The sequence below is a fragment of the Centroberyx gerrardi genome, chromosome 2, assembly GCF_048128805.1.
Source record: "Centroberyx gerrardi isolate f3 chromosome 2, fCenGer3.hap1.cur.20231027, whole genome shotgun sequence".
Classification (NCBI taxonomy): domain Eukaryota; kingdom Metazoa; phylum Chordata; class Actinopteri; order Beryciformes; family Berycidae; genus Centroberyx; species Centroberyx gerrardi.
In genome coordinates, this window is record NC_135998.1 from 28,671,259 (window position 1) to 28,694,016 (window position 22,758).

Consider the following 22,758-nt stretch of genomic DNA (forward strand, 5'->3'; position numbering starts at 1 on the left):
TGCCATCATCAAAACTCTACCTGCCTTTATTTCCATTTTCCCTTCTGCCATTTGAGGACAGCTTTTTCAACTACTTTCGATTCATGCTACCGTTGGCTGGCCACATGTTTTTCCAGCATACTTTTTCTTATCTATTTTTCTCACATCATTAGCCTTTCACTATACTTTATATTCCTTAAATGCTTTAACATTTGTCATTGTTCCCTTGGTGCTTTAGTGCCCTTTTTGCACAATATTGCTCCATGGCAACAAGAAATGTTAGGGAGTTAGGGATGATGATTTTTGCTCTTGGTATATGGAGTCTATCAGGGAATGATTAGCCAGCCTAAATCTTCCAAAAATAAAACATTTTCTTTCTGGTGAAAATGTGTGTGCCGTGTAGTAATGTGAGTTGTCTCTGACCTCATAGATAACCTCATTTTTGCCAATTCCCTTTTAATTTCTCCCTTATTTTTCTGAACATGTCTCAATTTTTGTAGTTGTTCCTTGCTTCTGTGATATTTAAAGGTAGATTTTATTGCCTTTTCCTATTCTTTTCCTCTGCCCTCTACCTTCTTTGCCTCCTTTTCTTCTCTTGCCTCTCCAACCTCGCTGTCTAAGTGACTGTTAAATGGATGGTAATGTGTAGAGGAAGAGCCATAATATTGTGGACCAGAAATGACATTCTGGGTAATTGAGCATAACTTGCACTTTCACAAACAAACGATAAGACGTAGAGACAGACACACAGAGACACATAAACACATACACTCATGCATGGAGGGAGCAAGGGAAGGAAAGGAAGCGTGGGAGACATGGGTAATTGAGCATTACTGTCCTTTCGGTAGTCATAGAAACCCTATCTCACAAGGGATTATGGTGTTTCAGAAAGCTAAGAAGTTCCAACAGCTCATTGCATGGTCACAGAAAGTCATTAGAGACGCTACAGTCAAGTGGAAGTTAATGTCAGCATGGGCCAAAAATAGAGCATGTTTTTTCTAATTCTCTATCAACTTAATTCTCTATCAACTTATGTACGTATAAAACCATCTGGTTAGTAACTCTTAATAATTGGAATTTGCATATAGGTGTACTTGCCCCTAACATTTCTACATGTTCCAAAACACAGGGTCTGATGCACTATCCCTTGTGATAAGGGTGAGTGATTTTTTTTTTTTTTCAACTGGTGTCCCTTCTTTTCAGAATAAACTGGTAGTGGATGTGGCTACAAATACATGACACCCAGCGTCCACAGGGCGTACCCTGGCTTTACAGCCTCACTGTTCAGCCTTGGCTGGTAGTAAGCTTCTTACCCTCAGATGTCTCAACTACTATGTCTTTTTTGGCAGAGTGACCTCCAAAGTAACCAAGAAAATACACATTGTATTGAACTAAAATACCAGGTGAGGTCTTAGGAACCTGTTGACTGTCTCTGGTGGCACAAAGTTGCTGACCTTCATCTGCAGGCATTTCCCAGTTTCTCTCACCTTTCCTCTTGACTTGTGCTTATGCACAAAGCATTTTGGATGTATAAGGTTCTCTTAATGAGTAAAGAATTGTTTTCTGCTCATTTACTCTTAATTACTGCGTGTGTCAATGACAAGTGTGTCAACCATAGGAAAGGACATGTGGGGTCTTGAGCTGGGCACTGGATGAGGTTTTGGGGTAATGCCAGAAAATCATAGGGTACTCTAACACTGAATCTAACTCTAGATAACTTCATATTCCACAATGCTTTCTAACTAAGCTTCTTCCTCTCTATACTTTTTCAGTTCACGTATGGTCCTTAGACTGAGAAACGTCCTCCTTGCAATGTATTTACTGTACTTTCAATTTCTATTTTTAATAAGGGTGTTGCTTTGTTTTATACAGGTTTGCTTTTGCCAAAATCAAGGCCTGTACTACCCTGTTGCAACTGTCCTACAATATCCCTAAGTTTACATTTTACTTTTGAGGCCCATTTTCACCCAGACCCACCTCCCCCTCCCTGGTATGGCTCCACATGTTTGATCTCTCTTGGGCTTTAGTGAAGAGGATAAACATGTTGGAAGTGATTTTTCCATCGGCATCTCACTCTTCCACCATCTGCAATTGCCAGAAACTCTGAAAGCTTTAACTCCATTTGCACTAGAAGAACAGCGCCCTCTTCCTATTTTCTGCTGTACAGCAAAATCCCTTTGTGCCATAAAGCAATCCAGCAGATTTCCCTCCAAATCTGACCCAGTGGCACACAAAAATGCAATGTAGGGGCTACCAATCTTCTCGCCGATGGTCTCGATTTTATGGTAATTATATGTATGTGTAATGTATGTGTCAACGTGGTAATGTTTTATTGATGTTAAAATGCTACATACAGCACCTTTAAGATCTTCTTTCCCCTGGTAAGACATTGTGAGATTTCAAGCCATTTTCTGACATAAAAACAACAGGAAACTAGGTTCTTTGCACACCTGTACCAGGAGACAGGTGTGTAGGAGAGGACTTGGAAGCCCACAGAACATGCAAAGACACTCATAGGCATAGACAACAGGCATATTTGCCTATTGCCAGTTCTGAGACCTTCGTCAGGCAATTCAGAAACGCACATATTCACACAGCTGGCCGGATCTACTGTACAGGGTGGAGAAGGTAAATGATGTGAACATGGTAATTTACAGAGTCTGCACTTTATCATCATATACCATATACCTGGAGAGGAAACATTTATCCATTCATCTCTGTGTGGGGCAATTGTGGAATGATAGAAAGGGAGGTGTGTGTGTTTGTGTGTGTTGGAGGACAGAACTTAGATTTGGTCTCAACAATTTCCTTGGTCAAGTCGGAGATCATCATTGCAGGTCAAGATGGAGAGATGCTGGGTGTGTTTACATGCACACAGTATTCTGCACATCATATTCCTGTTAAGGTCGTTTTTGAAATAAGCATTTTATATTCATCTTCATATGCCATTCAACAATATTACTTCATACATGAATAAACACAATATTCTTAATATTAACATATAAATTGAAACTACACATACCAGTCACAACAGCAGTCTGAAGCTTCTTTCCTTCCACTACTGTTCTTTTGGCTAGTAATGTGCTCTCCCTACTTGTAGTCATGCCCACGCCACAGTCACAGACTGTCAGTTATCTTCCAGTCTGCTCTTGCAGACTCAAGGGATATTCTCACCCAATTTCTCTACGGGGATCATCTTCGATTTTTCCCTGTGTGCAGACAAATAGGAGTGTAAGACTTCATTCATACATAAAACATACAATGGGTGGAAGGGAGGGAGACACCCTGGACAGATTACCAGTCCATCATAGGCACAGATAGACAACGCAAATAGACAATCACGCTCACATTCGTGGGCAATTCAGTCCACCTGACCTACATGTCTTTGGACTGAGGGAGAAAACCGAGGCAAACTCAGGGAGAACATGCAACCTCCACATAGAAAGTACCGGGGCCAGGAATTGAACCCTCCAGCCTGTCACCAAACAGTGGCATTAGCTGAGCTTCACAGTAGCGGACTAGCCACATGGCAGCAAAGCCACTATTAGCTTTAGCCACACCAGGTTAATCAGTGGACGAGGGGACAGAGTTAGCTGTGCAATATTAATGGGACTCACCTGGCTCGCTACACAGTCACCATGCTGTCTATTGAAGCTATCAGTTACCTGATGAACAAATTAGCCCACAGCTATCTTAGCCACAGCGTGTTTAATATTCCACCTAAATGACTGCTGCAGTGAAACTCACTCCCATCACAGAGACAAGGGACTCCGAGGCATGTCCATGTTCCTGTGGGAATAAGATCTCGTGCACACTCACAAAGCGTGTGTCATGTGTCTTGGGCTGCAACATGCCTGAAGCTCCCGGCTTGTACGGGGACTGTGCCCGCCTCATGGTAAAAAGCTTGTGCCGATGGCTAGCTCACCAAGTTAGCTTGTCGGACAGGGACCCTTTCTTGACGGTCATCTGGTTGCCCCAGCTAGCACCAGCTGGGGCAACCAGTTGGACGCTGTTAGGGGGCATAGAGCGCTTATAGCTGGTCTATGATGAAGAAGAGGAAGATGACAGGTCAGAGTTTCTCCTGTCTGAGGAGGAGCAGGAGGATGATAACTTGTTCATCCCGACGGCCCAGGTTGCCAACGCATCAGTATCCACTGAAGGGGGGGATAGCACTGCAGCTTCCCCTACCCGGTGTATGGACACACAACATGTGTAAACGCACTGCAGAGAAGCTGAGCATCTTATGGCCCATGGTTATAGCAGAGACCACCAGATCCTGCTATGAAGGAAAGAAATTACCCCAAGCTAAGCGGGCAACAAGACGGCTCCTCCCCATCTTCCCGGAGGTGATGAAAGAGATCTCTCAGACAGAACTCCTACTCCAGCAAAGTTCCTATCCAAGGGGCAACCCTGGATTTCTAAGGCATGGAGAAGCTTGTCAAGCTGAGGGGTGGGTTTTAGGCAATTGGAACAATATTTAGCACTGAAAAGCACTGAATAATTTGTTCAAAACTCATTTGAGTTAAATTACACATAATTTCACATACATTATAATTTCACATTTTATCTATGTTCTCAGGGAAAAACCAAAACGGTGGAAAGCCTAAGTTGTTTTTTGTGTTAAATAAAACACTTCACATTCTGTTGTTACTGTAACTATAGGGCCCAAATGTCATCTGCTGGGTGGTTTCACGTTGAGTTGGGCCTCCCTTGCACTTGCCCCCTGGCACTAACAACTTTTCAGGGGGAAACCCTCACTGTGTTCTAATAAAAGCGTCCCCACTGGCGCATCCAGGCAGAAAGCCAAGGGCACAGTTGCACAGACTAAAATATTTGTTGCAAAAAAAATGAAGCACTTTACAACACCCCCAGAGAGAGCCATCGCTCTATTGGGGGTGAATCGTCATTTAAGTGCTGTCCTAGCGCAAGCAAGGGGCAAGGGCACAGTTCAAGCGACCATCCGACTGCTAGAGGGCACTGTTCCAGTGCCAATAGCCACCGCTCCAGTTGAGGAGAGGGGCTTGGGCAGCTTGTACTACATCAAGTTGGGTGAGAGGTGCTAGAGAAAGGGTATCAGATCCAATTCTATGTTGCAAGTTTTATGCCTTATGGCAGATCGCAAACCAATGTTTTTAGGTGCAAACATGTAGGCTACACCACACAACTAACTTAATAGCTAACATATTATTGACTTTGGATCAATCATGACCAATCAATTGATCTTACAAACTCTTCTTCACTTACCTAATGTTAATGTCTACCTGTGGTAAAATGATGCGAACAGACTTTGCTGCGAGGAGCTGGCTGAAAGTTTGGCCTGTTTATCCTAGCTATCTACACATCTCTCCTGCGCTGGCTTAGATCCTCAGTCTCTTTCCCTTCATGTCTGCGGACGGTAGGGATGGCATAAAAACGAACAGCTATAACTACTACAGCCGTGTATAACACAGGACACCATCGCTATTTTGTAATAGATCCTAACGCAATAGAAACAGTAATAGGCAATAGGTAATAGATGACGCTAACAGTGGCTAGCTTCCTATTAGCGTTGCTGTCACTTATATTGACAGCTGCAGCGTGGTCAGCAAAACAATTGGTTCCCAAAGTTCACAAAAATGTTGTGGGCAAGGCCTATTTTACAAAAACTGCCATAACTCATGAATGCTTTGTGCCATCAAAACCAAATGTTTTTTGGTGCACATGTGCAGGTAGTAAATCTGAGTAAAAATGCAAAATTTGGTGGTATTTTGCCAATAGGTGGAGCAACAGAAATCTTTTAACTGTAAAAATCAATAACTCATCTGCCTTTAGTCCAATTCAGTTGAAACTGTGCACACGTCATTTTTGCAGAAAGCACCAACAGGATGTACCATGTCAGGATGTACCATGCAGAATGCAACAGCATTTGGCCGATATAGGTGATATTTGCTTGGACCCTGTCAATTGCCGCTTGCGGCTATATTTACTCTCCTTTTTGTTTGGAGACGTTAAAGGTATAATATGTAACATTTCCGCATTAAAATATCTAAAAACGACTAGACCTATGTTATATATTTTGTTGAGTTGTGTACTTACATTATCCCAAATGTTTCCAACAATGTTCAAACCCAGAGAAATCGGTAATTTTATTCAAAGTAACGGAGCGTTTCATTTGATCGCCTGTCAATGGCGTCATATCCCCTTTACTCCCTACCTTCCGGGGAAACACGGGAAACACCAGATGATACGTCAGAGAGTGAGGAAGGAAGTCGGCGAACTAGCTAGCTAGCCACTCTAGCCACTCTGTTGTTTTTTTCATTCTATTGTTTTTATTGCTCACTCGTGATAGATCACGATTATTCATTCCTGTTTGCTGCGCGTTCTGTCGCTGAAGCAGTCCCCGTAAAAAAACTCCCATGATCCCACGCTACTTCACGACATCATCAAACTACGTCTTTTGTTATTGTTTTGATTGAGAGACCCCTAGGGCAGAAATTACATAATGTGTGTTTAAATGTATCCAATAATTTTTTTCTGGATGACTGAACGCATTGGTGGTGAAGCCAATACCTGCATAATTCTCTTATTCACCGGTGGTCTCATGCAGTGCCGATGGGTTGATTTTCTCTGGGGTAGCCCCAATAAAATACATTGAATATAAGGCAGGATTTTACCATAAAACCATTTTTTTTTTTACCATACCAGTATTTTACCATAAAAAAGTATAATATACTGTAGATTTACACTATCAAACCAACCACTGAAGACAGAGACAGTTGAAAGTTGAGTAATGGTGTAATGATGGAAACATCTTGAGAAGGCTAAATGTAACATGTTTGTCTCTAGCGCTCTCTGCTGGTAGAGGCTGACTGCACATTCACTGGTGTGGTGATCATGACCCAAGAAATGACTTGGTCCTGCACAGACTGTTACTTGCTAATGAAATGTCTATAAAGAGTCACCAGTGCAACACCCACTGCTATGATATGGGCACTACAGAATATATCCTTCCCATTCCATTCTCAACTTCACTGTGAATTTATAAGCCCCTCTATTTGTGTAGCATCATCAAATTCAGCAGGTTGGTGTGCTTGTAGTTGCATTTGTTGCAACACAGAGAACTTTTCCTCACATCTGTAAATGTGTATTGACCACATATATTTGATCTCATTCTCATGTTACAATTGGCCGAGTTCAAGTATTGTTGGAGTTGCCACTGCAGGCTGGAATAGAAAGGAATTGAAGAGTTAGTTCTCAGATGTGAGCATTTACTTCCTGAAGCTCAACCAGGGAGAAGAGTCTGCAGAATAGTAATGTGAATCTCTCCCTCTGAGACCAATTCAATATGAATCTCAAAACAAGAAAGGTGTCTTTGAGCAAGTCATTGATTCTGTAAGATTGTAATTTGCATTCAATTCTTATCTGATCCAATTTGATCAGTGCCATGAAGAGCAATGTAGAGTTTACTTGTTATGGTGTCATTTTTGACAGGTTGAACTTGTGGTATTCAACACAAAAAAATTCATATAGTAATCAACATAATCCTGCTATTAAACAACGCTAGCATGACTATGTCATTAGCATTACATATACGCAATGCACCTGCATAAAATAACTGAAATTTCTGAACATTTGCACAGTTTACACAAATACCCAATACTTTAAAATAATTGACATTTCTCTGGTGCTTGACAACATAAAAGGAACACTAATGAAACACCAAGAGAGAAATCAATAGAAACAATTTTGTTTTTCCCGGTCAAAAGATGATGATGATGATTTGTATGATTTGTTTACAACCCCCCGCCCACCCCCCCCTTCCTCCTCCTCTAGTTTGCAACCAGTCCCGTATGTTTGAATTACTGCAGCCATATCTTGCATAGCTGGCCTGGTATCCTAATTTAAATTGGATAACCGTTATAGCCCTAGTGCAAAATAGTCAGAGACACCCATGGCAGACAAATAGGAGTTCAAGACTTTATTGGTTCAATAAGAGGAAAAACTGGACCGAGTGTAACATTGTACAGTACATGTGTCAATGTAAACTGCAGTTGAATGGAAATGTTTAAAAGAAACGATTGTGTCCCAGACCACATCTCATCCTTCTGTAAGTTTAAACAAAACAGGTAATGTAAAGCAAAGACTGATGAGGTTAGCGAGTAGATCAAGTACTATGGTAGAACAAGACAAAGACCAATCAGACAAGGACTCGTAACTTAAGACCAGGAAGAATACAGAAGCCAAAATACTCTTCTTGGAGAATGTGGAGACTGATAACATTACTGTCTGATCCTTCTTCATCTCACTCTAAAGGTAGCAGGAATATTTCAAAGAAGGTAACATTGTGTAGACAAACAGGTGTATGATAGATGTTTATAATAATACAGGTGTGTATCTCTTAGTGGGGCAGCTCGTGGGGCACCAGTTTGTAGTGCGAGCCACAGGACGGGCAGCGCTGGGCCTCCCCCTGGTGAAGCCAGAACCACACCACAGCTGTGTTGTCTTCCTCACCTGAAGAGAGAAAACAAGGCGAGGTGAGAGGTGCAAACAGGAAGAAGCTTAGAAATAGGGGGGGTTAAATTTATGACTGTCATTTTTTGCAACAAACTTTGATCACTCATCTCATGTAGCCTTAACTGAATGGCTTGCTGAACTGCTTGCTTGCCTATCCAATCAATTCAATTGTAGATGGTCCTAGGGGATTGCATAGCTATAATGGACCCATTAACTAATTAGGCAGGCTACTACACACAATCATATAATTTGTAGCTAAATGTAAGTATTGTGGCATAATCCTTACTTGGCTGCTGAATATAATAAAGTACTTTTTACAAATGAAGTTGCAGACTTAAATTCACTGGTTGTTCACTGGCAACTTTCTAGTTGTGGCTTACAGCATGGTGGCTTTCATCACAGATTTGAATAATTTTTGAACTGATAATTGATGCAGACATGCCACAGCACACACTAATAAAAAATAACAAATAACAAAAGCTGATTGTAGGCAAAAATTGTTTTCCTCTCTGCTGCATTTTTTTTTCTCAATGTTAATCTAGGAACAAAACAAATCCTAAAGTCATATGTATACCAAATGTAACAGTTTTATTTATATATGTCATATCACTAAGTTTTATAGTGTCTGGGGCAGCATCCCCCCCCCCCCCCCCACACACACACAATTATAAACATCCTTTGCCACCACTTGTAACAGATACAAGTCCAATTCTGCTTACAGGATGATCAGCCCACCCTAACTTGGAACAAAAACAAAACTAACAATAATATAAAACAAACTGATCTGTTAAATTTTTTCACCATAATTTCGATGCAGATTCCTGAACCCAGGCTTCAAAATAGATGCAACATCCTATGTATAGCCCTAAAGCATAAGTTTGACAATTTTGGACCTATATATAATTTGTCACTTACATACCTGTAGTATTTGTGAACCCCAGGAAGAGTAGCTGTTGCAATTGTAACAGCTAATGGGGATTCTAATAAACATAAACTTGGACCCGCAGAGAATATCGGCTCCACAGTCAGCTGTCGGTTGAAACAGCGAGCTCCGTTGCTAGCCTCTTGCTGCTAACAATGAATCCAAACAGTCCAAAATATCTCCAAAAGGCTCCACAAGGGAGTTGAGAGTAAACATAAATGTCGCAAAGTACATCAATTAAAGTTAGCTCTGATTGCATTACACACACTTTCACTAATCAGGAAATCACAGACCTATTTTTCTCTGCCACAGCACAGACTGCTGTGCAAAGTGAGTGCAAATGAGTTACTGGCGGCGTGATCTAGTTTTGCGGGCGGTCAGGTCAGATTATAAACAATTGCACTTGGAGCCGGGTAGAGTTTGGTAGAGGACTATCCACTGAGTGGAAATGGTGCAGTGCTGCTGCTTTCCGGGTGGTGAATATAAATATGTTGGTTGGTCTTTATATTGTTTTGTTTTGACAAACCCTGTTTGGACTCATTGTCAGCAAGAGGCAATGGAGCTCAACATCTCAACCAACAGCTGACTCTGGATCCAATATTGTCTGCAGGTCCAAGTACTGCAGGTATGTAAGAGACAAATTATATACAGGTCCAAAACTGCCAAACCTTATCTGACCCAATTAGGGCTGTGTCATTTTAAAAACCTCAAGTAACAAATGATCATTTTTGCGATACTTGTGTGAATGAAAGCCTTTATATTAATGGTTTTTCATAAACCCAATTATTTGCCTCTACAAATTAATACATGCCAAAATGCTGTAACAATAAAATATAACTACCATGTAATGACTCAAACTGTTGAGATGATGCATTGAGGCATAAGCATAGTATCTTTCTGCACTACTGCCAAAAGTGGATTCGCACATCTGGCTTTGATGTCACCTCTAACAAGGAGACATTTTTTGTAGCGAAACAGGCAGACAGGCAGATTCCAATCTGCCTCTAGCACATCACTTTAGATGCTAGATGGTTTTAACTCTACAAAGATAATCTCTCCAGCTAGCTCCCACTTCCAAACCACATGTAAAAAAAAACCACACTGTACATGTAGGCCCATAAACCGGTAACTTACAGACACATCCCACGATCCTCTTGTTTGTGATGGAGGGCACGAGATGGGGATCAGCCTTGGAACCAGCATACTCCTTTGGCTTCATCATACTGTAGGGATCCTGAAGCAGAAAGATGGATATGGTAAAATGTGCTGATCTTCTGAGTAGCCAATACTAAACCTACAAGATCAATCACTGCAGAGTCATCCACAGGTCCTTTAACAGTTTAAAATCATCAAATTATCACTAGAGAACCTTTCTGCTGATCTAAAGTTCTTCTTAAATCCTGCCGTTCACCTTAGCAGGTTATCTCAGTTACATCCATGTTTGCTGGCCAGTGTTATACAAAGCTATCTCTATAATATAAATATCATTACAAAATCAGATTGCCATAGAATGACGTTAACAGATTAGGTATCAATTGACACACCGTTCCGTCCTTCATGGCCTTCATGATGACCTTCTCCAATCCAGTGGCTTGCTCCTCATCAGTGGGAATCCCTGTCAATATTACAAGTTAAAAATTGGTCTGAGAAAGGGGTTAGGGCAAGAAGTGAGAAGTCATGATGAGCAACCTTGGGTTATTGTATTAGCATAGCCGTTGTTAGCCTGCTAAATCAATTGACCTACCCAGCAAATTCCGCTAATCTCAAAATAATGTGCATGTCAGGGTTGCCAAGTCTGACGCATTTGACGTGAGACTCAGGTGTCCAGGTCCCGTCTCACGCTCCCAATACAAATCTCACGCCAGTTTAAAATATAGCAAGAATGTAAAATATTAAACATTTAAAAGTAGGCTATTCTAAACACATCGGCTAGCACAAGATATTTTCCCCTACATGTCATGATGAGATCAGACTGGCTCATAGACAGTATGGACAGACTGTGGAATTGTTCATTTTCTCCCACAGCACGGCTGTGTTTTCTGTGCGCCGGCACAGACCAAGTTCTCCAGATGAAAAGTTAGGACTATTCCAAGGGCCTCTGACTGACAGGGACCCTCAAAGCTACTAGTAGGGATAACAACTTTTTATTCAGCAGTCCTTCTGGCAAGCTGCTCACACTAAATCAGATGACCCCCGGTATCAGGCCCAGCAGATACAGATTCAGCAGCCTGTCACCCCATGACACCCAGTGAACCAGTCTGACTGAAGGAGCAGGTGAGCAGCATTGTGTTGGATGAGCGCTATTCTAGCTCTACTATCACACAACAGAAATCCTGATGGGGAAACAAAAGCCTCCCTCTCTGTCTATTTCAAATATCAAACATAACTCAGGTAACTTTTAAAAAGTGGTAGTTCCCCCAGATCATAATTTGGCAACTCTCTTATCCAGCTGTTCTCTAGGTGAATTGTTAAAACTAACATATATATTGCTAAGAAATCTGTATAGATATTAAATAATATAAAAATCTGCCTGTCATCTCTTGAAATCACACAACACTCTCTTGCTTGACTCCTGAACTGTATGTCTGATTAAAATATAGATCACACTGTTTTGCATTATATAGTGGCATCCACTGTATGCAGAATGGTGCATGCATTTCTGCACAGTATTATAGATCACTACCAGTATGATTTAAAAGTATTAGATGACAAGACAGCTGCAAGTCTGCAAAGGTAGAGCTTTAATGGGTTGATAGTGTGGTTACCTGGTGGTTACAGCAATTGTGCAGGATAAAGGCCTGGGATAGTGGAGGCCCAATGTGATATCTTTTCATTATCTACATATCCTCTAATTTTGAAAATGATCTACAGTATACATATTTTATACTATTAACCAAAGATCCACATAATACAAAAGGCTCAATGCAGTGTTGATAGCTGTTCTTAATGTTTTCTGGGTCAGTGTGTAACTGACTACCTGACCAAATACTGTACTCAGAAGATTACAGTGTGCTGTTTTGGTTGACTTATTCAATTTTGGGACATGTCTTCATTGTTTTGAGAGCTTGATTGCATTTTGTGCCTGAAATTAACTGTTTGGTTAAACAGCATCTTAGTGCTGACAGTTGCATTAAGGGGTTTGAAAACTCAGTATTAAGAAATGCTTGTAACCAATTGTGAAAACTGTAAAAATGGCATCTTCCGCTTCTAAAAACATGGCCGTGAAGCCGAATATCTATGGCTTGTCACTGTGTGAGAGAATTAATACATGTCATTGTTTTAGAGCTATGCATACTTACTGATGTAAGAGAATGTAGAGTAAAAACAACATTATGTAAATTAGCTCTATGGCTTAGGTGTTGTATTCTCAGCAGTGCAGCCAAGATTTTAATTATTGTACATAGGGTTAGTTAGTTGGTTAATTAGTTAGTCAGTTTTGTCATACAAAAGGGAAGAAGCAATGTCCACATATGTCAGACAAATTTCCATGCGTCTGTCAGTGACAGCCAATGCTCAGTTGATTGTGAATGTTTAGGCTAAATAAATAATTTATGGTGAAAACATGCAAGCACAAAGGTTACAGCCCATGACAAGACAAATCTCACTTCAGCCAACGGACCAAAGTTAGCAACCCTGGTGTGTTTAGTAGCAAACTTGTTAGGATGAAAAAACAGTTTTACACTAAAGGTTTGGGAATATGTCGTCAGGGGGTCGGTACAGTCAGATGATGTTGCAAGGAGGTTCTATGTTGACTAGACATCGATAGCAATACGCTAGCGACCTAGTGTGCTAACTTAGCCACCGCTAGCTATAACGCCTTTGCACAAATTCTATGGTAGATTTAAGAGTTTGGGGGGTATTTTAGTATCCCCGAATCGGGACCCCGTTGTTTTTCAACAAATACAAACAGGCATTTAGTTGAATGAGCTTACATATTTGAAATTATAGCGGATCAAACAGTCAAGTTGATAGCGAGATAACGTGAACTTGCTCACGCCGGGTCAAGACGGTCCAAGTGACGCGTGGGCGTTACAAAGTAACGGTCGTTTGAGCATTCATCAAGAGTTTATCACTATAGACAATATAATTGTCGCCACAAAGGGTAAGCCGATTTAAGTTAGCTTGAGAAGCATAGACCCACAAAAAGATAACGTTTGGCTAGCAAGCTCTCTACAGGCTGTGATAGTGACAGGAAGTAACTTAATGGCAGAGAAAACATACGTTTCTTATCTTAAAATAAGTTTGTTCAGTTTTCTATACTGTCTGTTGAACGGTCTACAAATGATTGCTCGTACAGCTGATTTTTTAAAGCATTTGAGACCATAATGAATCACGTTCGACCTCCTTAGCTGACTACAGTACTGCTAACATTAATGCTAACTAGCGTGTGGAAGTCTACCGCCTGTCCTTGCCTTGACAAAACTCTAAAGTTGTAACATATTTCACTGGTGTTTCTGATTTTGTTGCTCGGCGTTTATTTCCAACTCACCTCCAGCCGCCATGCCGCGGGTCAGAGCCGGGACCGGGGCAGCCCGGCATGTTGTAGCGGCTCTAAATGCCGAACGGAGCAGTAACCTTGCAGCCATTTCTCCTTCTCTGCTGGTTGTCACCTACCGAGGTTTTGCTGTCACTATCAACTGGTCGCGCGGTGATGACGTTTACGATACACTGTCGCTCGGTTTCTCTGACTTTTTTTTTTTTTTTTTAGCAGATTATTCTTCTATTCTATTCTTTATTATTTTGGAGGTGTAACCAACATACTGAGTTGATCTGAAAAGGTTTAACAAACAAGAATATTCACAGAAAATTATGTTCTCAGCAAATTGTAAGGTTTATTGTGTTCTTTAAACATTTGTTAAAAGACAAAGTAAATAGAAAAATGCCTCATAATCAACCATGTACATTGAAATGGCTGATGTGTTTCGTAGAAGCTTCATATTTTACAATGCAATCCATGACCTCCAAATCAATGTGTCAAATATTGTAATGATGGAAACGTCTTGAACTTGATGTTTGTTTCTAGCGCTCTCTGCTGGTAGAGGCTGACTGGTTACACACATTCACTGGTGTGGTGATCATGACCCAAGTCCTGCACAGACTGTTACTTGCTAATGAAATGTCTATAAAGAGTCACCAGCGCAACAACCACTGCTATGATATGGGCACTACAGAATATTTCCTTCCCATTCTCAACTTCACTGTGAATTTACAAGCCCCTCTATTTGTGTAGCATCATCAAATTCAGCAGGTTGATGTGCTTGTAGTTACATTTGGTGCATCTGTAAATGTGTATTGACGAACATATTTGATCTCATTCTCATGTTACAAGATTACTTGAACTCAGCCAATGTTCAAGTATTGAGTTGCCACTGCAAGCTGGAATTCATAGTATTCCCATGATGTCACATGCATTTCCTACCAATATGGCGCTCTACAATACACACAGCTCATTGGCTGTGTTTGTCATTTGATTGTAATCACCTGTTAATTTATTACAATCACCTGTTATTTTCCTACCAACAAGGCTGTGTGGTGATGCAACAGAAAACTATGAATAGAATGGAATTCAAGAGTTAGTTCTCAGATGTGAGCATTTACTTCCTTTAACCCTGAAGCTCAACCAGGGAGAAGAGTCTGCAGAATAGTAATGTGAATCTCTCCCTCTGAGACCAATTCAATATGAATCTCAAAACAGGAAAGGTGTCTTTGAGCAAGTAATCGATTCTGTAAGATTACAATTTTTTATTCAATTCTTATCTGATCCAATTTGATCAGTGTCAGTGGCATGAAGAGCAGTGTAGAGTTTACTTGTTATGGTGTCATTTTGACTGGGTGAACTTGTAGTATTCAACAAAAAAAAACATTTTACTGATTTTACTGACACATACCGAATACTTGAAAATAATTACAATTTACTAATTGAAGGCCAATGTGTATCCGGCTCTAAATGAAGATCTTGATTATACCCCTTATCTATAAGAGTTATGGTATTATGGTTATGAGTTTCAGATTGTCGTTTCTTATATTTGTACTAAATCCTTTCTTTCTGATGTATGTGGGGAGGATACCAGTGCCTATTATTCTTCTTTTTGTATTGGAAACATTGTATGTATGTATTGGATGTAAATATTGTCGATTTCCCTGGAGCTTGATGGCATGAAGGAACACTAATGAAACTACCCACCCCCACCCCCCCACAGACACCCATGGCAGACAAATAGGGGTTCAAGACTTTATTGGTTCAATAAGAGGAAAAATTGGACCAGAGTGTAACATTGTACAGTACATGTGTCAATGTAAACTGCAGTTGAATGGAAATGTTTAAAAGAAACGATTGTGTCCCAGACCACATCTCATCCTTCTATAAGTTTAAACAAAACAGGTAATGTAAAGCAAAGACTGATGAGGTTAGCGAGTAGATCAAGTACTATGGTAGAACAAGACAAAGACCAATCAGACAAGGACTCGTAACTTAAGACCAGGAAGAATACAGAAGCCAAAATACTCTTCCTGGAGAATGTGGAGACTGATAACATTACTGTCTGATCCTTCTTCATCTCACTCTAAAGGTAGCAGGAATATTTCAAAGAGAAGGTAACATTGTGTAGACAAACAGGTGTATGGTAGATGTCTATAATAATACAGGTGTGTATCTCTTAGTGGGGCAGCTCGTGGGGCACCAGTTTGTAGTGCGAGCCACAGGACGGGCAGCGCTGGGCCTCCCCCTGGTGAAGCCAGAACCACACCACAGCTGTGTTGTCTTCCTCACCTGAAGAGAGAAAACAAGGCGAGGTGAGAGGTGCTAACAGGAAGAAGCTTAGATCAGGAAAAAACTAGCAGCAACTCTACCATAGAGATTTTTTTTGTAGTGAAAACAGGCATAAACAGGTAACTTACAGACACATCCCACGATCCTCTTGTTTGTGATGGAGGGCACAAGATGGGGATCAGCCTTGGAACCAGCATACTCCTTTGGCTTCATCATACTGTAGGGATCCTGAAGCAGAAAGATGGATATGGTAAAATGTGCTGATCTTCTGGGCAGCCAACACTAAACCTAGAAGATCAATCACTGCAGAGTCATCCACAGGTCCTTTAACAGTTTAAAATCATCAAATTATCACTAGAGAACCTTTCTGCTGATCTAAAGTTCTTCTTAAATCCTGCCGTTCACCTTAGCAGGTTATCTCAGTTACATCCATGTTTGCTAGCCTATCTCTATAATACAAATATCATTACAAAATCAGATCGCCACAGAATAACGTTAACAAATTAGGTATCAATTGACACACCGTTCCGTCTTTCATGGCCTTCATGATGACCTTCTCCAATCCAGTGGCTTGCTCCTCATCAGTGGGAATTCCTGTCAATAGAGCAAATAAGAAGTTTGTAAAACTGATCACATCACTTCTGGGTGGATAAAGTGCTTGCAATCTTGTTGAATGGTTAAAATAGATCTGAAAGAAAATAACAGAATCTCATCATAGTAATATAACATATTGTATCATATCATTACCTTTTTAGTATCTTTAAGAAAACATTTGTAACCACGAACTGCAAGAGAAACTTATTATGGCTCATCTTAGCTTTTTTTTTTTTTTTTTTTTTTAAGAACACACACTTGTCTCACTACATGTCTCCTGGAGTAAAGAATATGTGAGCTCATACTGTTCAGAGGATTAGAGGATTGTTACATTCAATACAGCAGCAGTATAATGATCTACGTAGGACTTATGCTTTTTTGTGGAGATGTCAAGATGATTTTGTCTATATAGGGGGTTTCTCAACTACTGGCTCACGTCCCACTATCAGAAAAGACCAGTGTGCCACTTGTTTAATTACAGAGCGAGCGAGGTGAAGGAATGTATTAAAAATTATTGAACTAAATAAAAAATAAAACTTAAATATTTAAAAAAAAGCGTCAACTTATTGAGTACATCCAGGTACAAAAACAATGGTGGTCAGACTGTTCCATAGAAAGTTCAAGTCGTGCACAAATAGCCTATATGATTAATAATACATTTATCAAGCATGGATTTGCCAGAGGAGGTGATACCTTAGCCCAAATGTACTGAACGTGGCTTGACTATCAAATAAGGCTCTCAAACCATTAAAACTCAATATGCAGGAACCAGGCACCGTGAAAGGAGTACTTCAAACAAGACATATAATTAATTCCAAGTCCCCAAGCAATCATTTTTCCCTCTGACAACACAGTGAAGTAGTGCCCTAGCAACCTGTTAACATCACACTTTGCTCAGAGCAAGAAGGCCTTCACAAATGCTGAGGAGTTGATGCTGACAATCGCTGTTGATATACAGTGGGAGCTGCTTGAGGAGGTAATGTAGCAACTGATAATGTAATAACAGCTGGATAATATAATAACATCTCTAAATGTATAAAGAATCCCTCTAAATTGGTTGAAAATGTAATTAAACATGTTAATGTAATAGGTTGCTGGATAATATAATATCATCACATTATTACCCGGCAATTATTACTTTATTAGGAGTGGGTTTTTCTATGATTGTCTATGATTACAAATTTGTACCGACAGGCAATACGCGATTATGCTACTCGATTAACAACCAAAACATGGCTGTCACAAATCCCGCATTGGCTATCAGTCAACAATTCAAATGTCTAATCATAGTCTGCATTGAGGTGCTGTCAGCGGACGTTACTGCCCACTATTCTCTCTCGCACCTACCACTTGACACAGTCCACCACCACACACAGTACAGTCTCCTGTGGTGTGGTACTCGAGCTGTAACTCACGCTATTTGGAAAGCAAGTACCGGTGCTCTAGAGAGTCTTGCGAGTCACTGGGTTAAGCAAACCACAGGAGAAGAGAGCAAATGAGTTTGCTCCTGTGAAATTTCACAATTGAGGTGTCGATCACACAAGCAGAATTGTTTTTAGCCACTGCTATTCCACGCGTAAGGACTGGTTCATTGGTCATGCGTGTCCATGTACTTTCGGTGTTCAGGTCAAACTAGAGCAAGTCAGAGTCTGCAGAGAATCAGCTGAAGTTGCATGGAAAGTGACAGCTAAAGGTAGTTTGTGGCTAGACTTCACAGTTTACAGCTGTGTTACATGTTATTATATTCACCATAGATTTGGAGACTCAGATACTTAATCCATCTCTTGATAGCCTCTGGACATTAGAGCAAAGCCAAAGTGCAGCAGCTGACCTCTTTTTGTACCAAAGTCACATTTCTGTGCTGCTGATAGCAGGCTTAGGCTAACCAAGTGGACTTGTCCTCTTTCTCTTCATCCAAGGAATATCCTTTCAGTTCAATCTTGTTTTTAACTGTTATTTAATTTCAGAATGTATGTTATCTTTACATTAACACTCAAGTACACATGGATACCTACACAACTGAAAGGATGATAGGGCGGACATGACTAAGGTCGGTGAACAAATGAGTGCACCTTGAGGTGGTAAAGATTAACAAAGATTAGGCTACTCATTCCCAAAAGCAGCTTAGCTGTTGTTAGCTTGCTAATTACCTATCTACAAACTAACTGACTACTACCTGGGATACAAACGGTCCATCTGATAACAAGATAATATCAAATAGCAAAATCTGCAAAAGCCGCCATTCTAGCTGGCATGTTAAGGCTGCCTTCCTTAACAGAAAACATCTGGCAGAACAGGACTTAAGACCTTTGATGAATTGTTAGGCTCTACTGGTAAATTCAACATACACCTGATCCAGCAAGTAGCACTTATTTTAATTACATTTCACCCTTTAGAATCGGCTCACGCTGCTCGCTACCACACACCACGATGTATTTTGGTGAAAGAAGATTGTGGCGGCAATGGAGGAATCAAACAGACCTGGTTAGTCACATGGTACCGTGGCTCAACATGTGATTTTCCCCATGTTAGCCTCCATCCAGCTTCATTCTACTGTTGATTACAGCCGATCTGCATCAAGTAGGCTTATTATCTTCTATGGGGTGAAGCATTAAGGCCCCATTATGTAATTGCTATCATCAATGATTGTGAATGTTTCAACCTCTGTGTTGAAAAATCATCTTTTCTATCGTCAGACACTCATTTCACACAAAAGGGGGAGAGAAAGCAATGGAAACGGATGACCAATCAGAATTGAGAAAAGAAGGATTGTGTCATAGGATAAAGAGACATACCAGAAACATTCATCTCTATATGATGTTGAGCAGGTAGGGCATGTCAGTGTCTAAAACTGACATCTCCTTTTTAATAAGAAGCTCATCTGGATCTCTTGGGGAATCTGTTAAATGCTTTAAGCATAATTGTGGAAACGACCCTTTGGTCGTATTGGTTGTTATCTCTCCCAAAGAGTCTTGTGCTGCTCCATTAAGAATTCTCCCTACAAAAGTCTGAGAGGTCTATTCACCTGATGCTGCTCCGCCCAATTTGCTATCTTCCGGATTGAACGCAATTGTAATCGTCATTCCGGTTAAACGACGGCTAGCTTGTCTGCATGCCGAAAACAATATGATGTGATCAGACGGGCCTACTTTTAGTTACCTTATTGTTTCAGGTGAGCTGCCGCAGCATTCAGACAGGCTACTTGAGGCTGATGGAAGCTAGGTTGATAGAGACTTTGTTTCAGTTCAAGCAGGCAAAACTACAAATTAAACAGAAATATCTTGAATCTAGTGGACGTATAAATGGCCTTGTTTTGAAACAATATCACACAATAATCATCTACATACAGTTTAGATGATCCCCCTTCCACAGTGTAAATATATTGTACCGGGTAAAAGATGGATAAATAAACTTGTGGAAATTGATCATGATTAATTTGATCCCTGCACTGCTCCCGGTCAGCTGTGTCAAGACGGCATAAGATAGTAAAATGTAGTATACTAACGATTAATGATAAGTTTATACCATTAATAAGCCATAAATTAGTTTCCATGTGTTTTTGTGAATTGAGCGTATAGGCCTACATTCAAGTGTTCTAAATGGGAAACGTTTTAATCAACATTTACATTAGCAGTATTTGAGTGTGTATAAATATTTATGTGCCTTTGTGAATAAACACAATGAACTAGGACAATGAAATAGATCTCAAGTTACATCTGTTTGGCCTCTAGAGTAGTCAGGTAGTCCGTTACATAACTTTCGTCTAACAAGCTAGTAGCGTACATCATAAACAAACGAGATCTGCTCTAAAACGGAAGTGAGATTACAAAACGACCAGCAGCCCAGCGCCCTGGTTCCCGAGAAACATAAGGTGAATAACGAAAAAACTATGTCGAATTTCTCTACTGTCACCGCGCTGGCACGCACTACATCTCCTATGCACAAAAACACTTTAAAACATAGTAAAAGATAAGTATATCCAAAATCTCCATTGTAACAAAATCAAAGATGGCCGACAGACACCTCGACTTTCTTGCAGGTACTGTGCCAAGAAATATGCTCACTGCTGCCACCAGAGGTCGAAAAGTAGATCATTATTAGAAGAAGAAGAGTTAAAATTTGTTAGTGTCGCCTCACGTGCTTTATGACCATATTTCATCAATCGAAATTTAAAGAGTAACTAAATAAACCCCACCCAAATTTGTGGTGAAGCCTACTGGTGAAAAATAGGGTACTGAACTGGCCATCTGCTATTGGCTGATCTTTGGTGCCAGGTGATGTCACCTTCTATAGAGTACAACAGGTGGTGACATCACCTGGCACCAAAGATCAGCCAATAGACCATCGACCATTAGATGTCAGGCGTCCCCACAGATTTGGGTTTGGGGTTCAGTTACTCTTTAGGAAGCATATTAGTCAAAGTGGCACCACTCGTAAGCACAGTACCAGCGAAGAAGTCGAGGCTTCCGTCGGCCATCTCTGATTTTGTTACAATGGAGATTTTGGGTGTACTTGTTTTTAACTGTTTAAAGTTTATAAGAGATGTAGTCCATGCCAGCACAGTGAAATGAGACAAGTGAAGGATTACGTACATCTGTTTGGGTTAGTGAAATTCTACAGAATTTTTTTTTTTTTGTTATAGACAACTTTTGTAGGGAGAATTCTTAATGGAGAAGCATAGGACCTGTCTTGTTTTTGTACAATATGTACGTAAATTAAGTCCAGACGACGACGTGCTATAAACCAAAATGTTTATTTGGCGAACCGGAGGAATGCAGGTTGACTGTTATACAGGAAGGCGAACTTCACACACCCAGACTACGCTGACCCACACTATCTACATGTACTATGGACCAATCACGATCAAGCACTGTTCAACATCCAATAGGGATCTTTGTTACCATCCCATAGTTCTAACATTGCTGTTAAACAGGTCTACCAATATATTCTATGTGAATATTACAGGACCCTTTCGGAGAGACAACAACCAATACAACCAAAGGGTCCTGTATCAGGGCTAGGGGTGCTGGCCAGTCGACTGAAACCAGTGCAGTGGTGTACAGCACTATGGAAGTTGTAGTCCTTTCATGTACCAATGCTTTTTTCGCCTTTTCTCGTTTTCTAAGATGCAAATCCAACTTAGTTATCCATTACTTAGCCAAAACACTTCCGGAACCTTGATGAGGTGGGGATTACCAAGTGACTAGCCAGCTCTATAAACCTTGACACATCAATGAAGTTAAGTGCTTCATGGTGTTTTGAATGTATGCCGAATTTAAAAATGGGTTCAAACGAATCGGAAACAGTCTGAAGTATTGTTCTACTGTGCCTGTAAGCAAGACCACAACAAATTGTCATATTTTTGAATGAAGTTTGGCGTGACTTTCTGTCCATACAAGAGAACGGCAAGTACCAAGGCTTGGAAGTCTTCCGCTGTCAATGGCATTGCCTACACTTACCTTGCCATAACTCTACATTTGTAACATATTTCACTGGTCTTTCTGAAATTGTTGCTCGGCGTTTATTTCCAACTCACCTCCAGCCGCCATGCCGCGGGTCAGCGCCGGGACCGGGGCAGCCCGGCATGTTGTGGCGGCTCTAAATGCCGAACGGAGCAGTAACCTTGCAGCCATTTCTCCTTCTTTGCTGGTAGCAACAGATCGCAGAGTGATGACGTTGGGGATTTATTAAACTGTCGCACGGTTTTGACGTAGGTTCTCGTCTTCAAAAAAATATATTTCATGATTTTGTTTTACAATATATATTTTACGATTGTCCTGTTTACAAATGTTGGGATGAGTTTTCTCAATAGACCTATATCAAAGCAAAACAAATAGGAATATTATATACAATTATAAAGATATGTAATTCAATTCCAATTGATCTAGGCTACTCCGTTAGTTCACAATGGATTTATATTTTATTGTGAATTTTTAATTGATTTATTAGTCTTATTTGAGTACTTTGAAAACTCCATATGATTGTTTATATAGGCTATATA

General features: G+C 40.5%; 2 protein-coding genes across 2 annotated transcripts; both read right to left on the bottom strand.

The window, feature by feature from the left end:
- Positions 1-7,921: 7,921 nt before the first annotated feature.
- Positions 7,922-14,014, bottom strand: LOC139912837 (cytochrome c oxidase subunit 5B, mitochondrial-like). The gene is made up of 4 exons (XM_071900756.2): positions 13,884-14,014; positions 10,939-11,009; positions 10,529-10,628; positions 7,922-8,469 (listed from the first exon to the last, which is right to left on the bottom strand). Exons 1-4 carry the CDS (start codon positions 13,978-13,980, stop codon positions 8,357-8,359), a joined length of 381 nt encoding a protein of 126 aa, XP_071756857.1. The 5' UTR covers positions 13,981-14,014; the 3' UTR covers positions 7,922-8,356.
- A 1,598-nt stretch (positions 14,015-15,612) lies between these two features.
- On the bottom strand, positions 15,613-22,425 carry LOC139912838 (cytochrome c oxidase subunit 5B, mitochondrial). Its single transcript, XM_071900758.2, has 4 exons — positions 22,294-22,425; positions 16,687-16,757; positions 16,292-16,391; positions 15,613-16,163 (listed from the first exon to the last, which is right to left on the bottom strand). Exons 1-4 carry the CDS (start codon positions 22,388-22,390, stop codon positions 16,051-16,053), a joined length of 381 nt encoding a protein of 126 aa, XP_071756859.1. The 5' UTR covers positions 22,391-22,425; the 3' UTR covers positions 15,613-16,050.
- Between the last annotated feature and the right edge of the window lie 333 nt (positions 22,426-22,758).

Coding starts and splice junctions, on each gene's coding strand:
- LOC139912837 (XM_071900756.2), bottom strand. CDS start 13,980: ATGGCTGCAAGGTTACTGCTCCGTTCGGCATTTAGAGCCGCTACAACA. Junction 11,010..13,883: donor CCGCGGCATGGCGGCTGGAG/GTGAGTTGGAAA, acceptor TAATATTGACAG/GGATTCCCACTGATGAGGAG. Junction 8,470..10,528: donor GAGGATCGTGGGATGTGTCT/GTAAGTTACCGG, acceptor TTCTCTCTTCAG/GTGAGGAAGACAACACAGCT.
- LOC139912838 (XM_071900758.2), bottom strand. CDS start 22,390: ATGGCTGCAAGGTTACTGCTCCGTTCGGCATTTAGAGCCGCCACAACA. Junction 16,758..22,293: donor CCGCGGCATGGCGGCTGGAG/GTGAGTTGGAAA, acceptor CTCTATTGACAG/GAATTCCCACTGATGAGGAG. Junction 16,392..16,686: donor AGGCCATGAAAGACGGAACG/GTGTGTCAATTG, acceptor TTTCTGCTTCAG/GATCCCTACAGTATGATGAA.